The sequence below is a fragment of the Callospermophilus lateralis genome, chromosome 15 (assembly GCF_048772815.1).
Source record: "Callospermophilus lateralis isolate mCalLat2 chromosome 15, mCalLat2.hap1, whole genome shotgun sequence".
NCBI lineage: Eukaryota > Metazoa > Chordata > Mammalia > Rodentia > Sciuridae > Callospermophilus > Callospermophilus lateralis.
Window position 1 is genome coordinate 89,522,015 of NC_135319.1, and position 6,109 is coordinate 89,528,123.

The following is a 6,109-nucleotide window of genomic DNA, read 5'->3' on the forward strand; positions in this document are numbered from 1 at the left end:
AATTAAGTCAACTGTTAGTAACTGCATGACAATGTTTATACGTTATTGTCCTTTTCCTTCTTAACAAGAACAAAAGGCCACAGCCAGACCAACCAGTCACATGTGAAGGGACACAATGACATTTTTACTTCTAAACTCTTCTGGTATAAAAGGGCCACCGCAGGAGCGTCTTCCAGCAAGCGTGAGGAATTTGGCAATAAAACCACCTCCCTGCGCAGATTTTGGAAAGTCCAACATGATTAGGTAAAACACTTCATTTTTCTTCATTGAGAAATGTTGGGTTTTTATATGCCTTCAAATGTATACTTGTCAATATTAGACTAAATCTGAGGCTGTTGTTTTTCCTACTCTGCAGCTCATTGAAATCCAGCCTCGTCTTCGCTCTGCTGTTGTCCACAATGCACGAGCTTCCCTGTTATCCAGTTCTATCATCTCAGGTAAGGGTGTTGCTCTGTTTTCGATGCTTGATAGGTGGCTAGACTAGTAGTGCATCTCTAGAGTGCCTAAGTTCAAACTCATCTCAAGGAATTCGGGACGGAGCAGGAATTTCCTTTATTTTTAGAGATTTCAATTAAAAAAAGTATAAGCAGATTCATGCAGGTGGTTAAAGGGAGCCTTATATGACTATCAGCAATGCTGGGCTGTGTTAAATGTGTTGATGATTATTTGGGATGGGCCCCCTGCATAGGGAAATGTTCTTTTCGGTATAAAATGTAATTTCTTGCCCATGACAATTTATTTATTCCACATGCATCGTCTCATAGTCACAGCAAACATTTAGCCATTGAAATTACATAAAAAATACTATGATCATTTTCAGAAACAGTGAGTTTTCTAGTTTTACAAAAAAAAAGGAGACCTTTTTCAGAGGCAGACTGTAGAGAAAATGTGAGGTTTCAAGGAAATGTTACATAAAATATTAATTCATATATTTATTCAGGAGTATTGATTTAGGTCTCAACCATGCTCACTGAGCCATTTAGGATGTTCAAAAAATGAATGTATTTCTTTGGAATATTTAATACTATTTCTATGATATTTTAGTTGTTTTATGTCAATATTTTGGTTAAAATTTTAAAATATCTTTGGTTGTTTATGACATTGTGAACTTCAACTTTTCTTCATTAAAACTTATCATACTGTAATTCTTGAAATCAATGTGATTTATGAAATCAATTATAGGATAAAGAGAAGTCACACCAATCCTAATTGACAAATCTGCATCCTGACATGATGACCTAGTTATTTATACTACTGGTCCCTCCCTACTCTTGCATCTGCCATTTTTCTATTTCTCATTTACTTAATATAGCTTCTCTTTCCCCTTCTTATCCCTATGAGTATTCGACACTAATTTAGTCATTGATTCTATAAGACACCACATTGATCAAGTTGATGAGTCACAAACCATAAATTGGTATATTGTCTCAAATGTCTTCCTAATGACTTTCTATTCTTCCCCCAAAGATTTGCTTGTGACGTTTCTGTTGAACAAGAGGCACTTGTCTGTCGCTTTTTTAAATTAAAAATGTTCTTTCTTCTAAAATACTTAAGAGACCTCTTTGCTCATAAATGAAACATCTCTCCTCCCGCTGCATTTTCTGTATCTCTGCTGTTGCACCTGACACTCATCTGGTACCGATGTGGATGATATTTGTGTCCATTTGATTAAGGTGAAGGTGCACAGAGGAGTTGATTGTGCTTGCTTTGGACTTCATGAAGTCTGTCAACCAGGCAAGGGGCCCGCCCTGGCAGAGGCTATCTTCGGAGCAGCGAGCTGCTGCCTTCCTGGGAAGGGCTTGGGGAGCTCATGACCAGAGCTGGCACCTTTGTTCTTAGCACAAACTTGGCATCAGGAGCGTTTCTGGAGAGAACTGGATTGCTTCCCTTCCTGCAGTGACTCAGAGGCCCCTCCTGCTGGGAATTTAAAATAGATGGCATTAATCTATCATGTTTAGGTTCCCTCTGTTGAAACAGGGAAAAACACATAGTGGTGTTCAACTCTGAGTTTTTGAATTGGTTTTCCCATAACTGATATTTATGAAACTGTCTTTGCCTATTCCCAAATCAAAAAGAAAGAAAAGAAAGAAAACGAATCTGTTCTTCCAGGGATCACGAGGAATGGCTTGCCTGGGAGGTCTGACTGATGGAGCCCCCAGGAGGCCACCCCTGTGGGAGTGTAGGATTCCAGGAACATCTGAGCCCCTTTTCCACCTCCAAACACAGTAACCTGAGGCCAAACTTTTCTTCCTGCATGGATACAGCAAAGGGCATGATTTCTGCTCTGCGGCGTGCCTCTTTATTTGTAATAAAAGCATTCAGCTCTTGTCCTTCTACTCAGTTGAGAAACATGGGCTTGGATCAGATGTCTCCGCTTTAGCTCCAGGCTATTTTATTTCCTCATCTGAAACCAAGGAATTAATAGTACCTGCTTCATAGAGGTTTGGGGGGAAATAAAACAAGATGAAGTACAGAAAGCATAGCCCAGAGATCACTGACAAATCACTGCTGTGATTACCAATGAGATTTGTATTAGTGTCTCGTCAGTGTGTTGCGATTCTTCAGAAACCTTACAAGAGAGAAAGCCTGAGAGTGGTGACGGTTCTCAGGGAGCCCTGGGTCCGGCTCTCCCCTGGGGCTGGGGGCACATCCTCATTCCAGTGCAGTTTCCTCATCTGCCAACATGGGGTTGAACTTTAGACTTAGGTGCCCAGCTCCAGTGCTGGGGTTCCAGACCTGGTTCTCTGGCTCAGTGTCCCAACGGTGGCCAGCACAGTTCAGGCCTCCCATGGCTAATGAGGGATGGACTGAAAGTCAAAAGTTGCAGATGCCAGGCTCCAAACAGCGAGACCTCCCTTCGGGGAACCTGGGCAAGTCTCCAGGACAGCCCGGAAGGAACGTGCTCCCGACTGAAACTTGGAATTTGGTCATCCTGGGTGGTGTTTCTAAGGGAATTTTTTGAACGATTCCCAGGACTAATTAAAGCTGCTTGAAACATTCCTTATAAAGTTCCAGCAACAAGATAACTATGCGGTGCCTGATATAAATGCCGAACAGCAGCAATTACATAAGGAGTGCAAAATTAGATAAGTGGGCAGATCACTCCAAATAATATTTTGTATCTGGATAAAGTATACGTTGTGTTTTAGCAGAATATCTGCCCTTAAGAAGATTAGATATATTGGATTTGTCCCCAAAAGATTTTGAAAATTGTTACTGTTGCAATAAACTTTTAACCTAAAGCTATATTCTCTCCTCCCTCCCCCACCAGAATCACCAGGTGTCTGGGAAGCCTGATTACTTTCTGGTCCTGCTGAGCAGCTGCCTGGCCAGGCTGGATGGGAGCGAGGGACCAGCATTTTTAAAGCCAATTTTGGAGAAGACATCTATGAAAAGGTCCTTTCGCAATGGAGTTGGCACAGGGATGAAAAAAACTTCCTTTCGAAGAGCAAAACCATGAATAAGTGTGCGAAGGACTCTGGGAATTAATCTCCAACTATGTGAAGTGTGACTGATGGGCTAAAGTCCGTCCTATCTTCATCATTAAGTGTCGGTTGCTCTCAATCCTCAAATCTTGCCTCTCCTAACTGGTTCAGAGTAAATTGAGTTTTAGAAAAATGTAAACCAGTCCCAAACTTTTGCTTGTGAGAGAAAAACCCATTTCTGTGCTCAGTTAGCAACTTTTCCAAATGGGGTCGGACACATTTGCTTTGGTTTAAGATTGACTAGAAGGTGTGAGCGTTTGTTTTTTTACAGTCATGAGGAAAGTATGATTTTTTTCCCTGCCTGTAATATTGCAGTATTGTCATATCAAATACCACAGTGAGATAGAGATATGCTCTTTTTTTTTCCTTTTAAATATGGTTTTCTCAAATGGCATAGCTGGGCCAACTCTTCTGGGCTGTGATACTTGGGTTTGTAATAGCATCTTGTGAAACTAACTGCAGGAAACATTGTCGGTACCACTGTATCCATCAGTCGATCAATACACACGATGAGTATCACTGGGGCCCTCTGGATGTCACTCTTTCTTCCCTTTCCTGGTTTTAAAGGAACTCAAACATGGCTTGTCTTGTTAATTTGTTGCCTTTTAAAATTGAAACAGGAAGGGGACAGCCTGCTGCTTGCCCTGATGGGTGGGGGAGTCTTTGGGGTGCTCAGTCCTCAAAACTGTGCTGACTGAGGTCCTCTCGTTCCTCCCAGGAGGTGCAGCCATCGTTTCCACGGAATCTCTTTGCGTGGTAAATCATTTTGAAGGTGTAGTTATTAGTGCTTATTAATACACAGAGTATTGTACAAATTAATGGGTTTGATTGTGACTTTTCCACGGGAACTCTTGACATTGATTTTTTTTTTTTTTAAAAAAAGATACTGCAGCATTGGTTGTTGTGCTATTTCCAAAAGCAGGAGGGCAATGCTGGGCTCACTCACACCAGAGTCCGCACCACGCTAGGGGTGTTCACTGGACACCACTCACCATCGCAGAAGCTTCAGAAAGGCACTGTCTTAGGTCACCAGCTTTACATACAGACACAGAGTCTTCAGAGAATGGTCTCATTGAGCAGGTCTCAGAGTGGCCAGGCAGCCTGCTCAGTCGAGTGGGTTCTACAAAACAAGTCTTTACATAGGCAGGGCTGGCTGGGGACAGTGCTGGGAGGTCACAGCAAGCCCGAGGACTGTACAGTTCTGGATTGTCCTGGCCTCTGTGCTTCACGGTTTGGGTGTGGTTTGGTCAGCTCTTGCTGTCTAGATGAGCATGAAGTACGGGGGAAAGCTAGCCAGGCACCAGGGACCTCAGGGAGACACATTTAGGGAAGCACAGAGGAGCCTTCCTCAAGTGCAAGGCCTTCAGGCAGCCCTCTCTGACCTCTCTGGGACACAGGCTATCTCTTGTCCCCTCCCCGTGGCATTTCCTGCCTAAAGACCAGATGGTCTGTAAGACCGTGTGTCTGCTCCCCAGGACCCTGGCTTTGAGTTGATCACCTCTCAACTCCAGTGCCTAACACCTGGGTCACACCTTCCATTTCCTTTGGGGACAGGGGTCCACTGCTGTCCTCATCCCAGAGCCAGTGTGCAGGGTCCTCTGTCTAAGGACACTGCCGGAGCCTGTGGGACAGACGGGAAGGGGGGTCACATATACCGCTGTGTTGCCTGCCTTGTGCTCCCTCCGTACCCTGGATCCCAAAGGGCAACTGGGCCCTTTGAGCCTGTTTCTTCTTTCATGTGTTTCACATATAAAGGGACCAGGTGTAGCCTGCAGCAGTTTCTAAACATTTCTTAGGTAAACTCACATTTTCTGAGATGACTTGTTTTTCCTTATTCCTACTTCTCAAACCACACAGGTGTGTGCACACACATGCGTTTGCACACACCTGAGAGGCGGGCAGGGTTAATTTTCTAGATCCTCAAGCACAGCTTTGGTCTTGATACAAACTGGCCCTGGCCTTCGAGGACCTGCTGGGTGATGGGTGAGGTGCAGGCTGTGGGTGGTATGGGGGCACTGCTGACACACCCAGGATGCTCCTCGGCCGACTTCATAGTCCAAGTCTCTGGGATTGCAGGTATGTGCCGGTGATGTTTTTAAAAGTCACTGAAATATCCTTTTTTTTTTTTTTTTTGTGAAGGAAACCCTGTTCCCCAGCTCACTCCTTGTGTCTGGGTGCGGACGAAGGTAAGATGCCCTACTGCACCCTGTGGGCTAGCTACCCCGATGTTCTTTGGTTTTCTGTCACTGTGGTCCTTTCCTTTGTTCCTATGGGGCAGCTTGAACACTCAGAGCAATCAGCCAGAGGCAGCTCCACTCTCCTTACCCGAAGCCCCAAGAAGGACTCCTCTCTCGGCACCTGGAAGTGCAGCGAGGAGCTGCCCCTAAGTGGGAGCTCAAGACTCTGCAGCACAGCGAGGCCTAACCAGCAATACGGAAAGCACGTCCAATAAAATTAGAAAACCTGCTGTAAGTTTGTCTGCCCAGCACTATTGGTAGGGAGCTAATTAGATAGCCTGATAGGCCTTATTTACTACTTCAAAGCTGAAAACGAGTTACTGCATTAATAAGCTTGGGGTGAGCTTGGCGTCGATAGGCATCTTGTGTACGGAAAATGGGAGATTG

At 44.4% G+C, this 6,109-nt stretch overlaps 1 protein-coding gene across 1 annotated transcript; it reads left to right on the forward strand.

The window, feature by feature from the left end:
• Positions 1 to 235: 235 nt before the first annotated feature.
• On the forward strand, positions 236 to 3,460 carry Nps (neuropeptide S). Its single transcript, XM_077105369.1, has 3 exons — positions 236 to 243; positions 320 to 437; positions 3,281 to 3,460. Exons 1-3 carry the CDS (start codon positions 236 to 238, stop codon positions 3,458 to 3,460), a joined length of 306 nt encoding a protein of 101 aa, XP_076961484.1.
• Positions 3,461 to 6,109: the final 2,649 nt, after the last annotated feature.

Coding starts and splice junctions, on each gene's coding strand:
- Nps (XM_077105369.1), top strand. Junction 438..3,280: donor ATCCAGTTCTATCATCTCAG/GTAAGGGTGTTG, acceptor CAGAATCACCAG/GTGTCTGGGAAGCCTGATTA.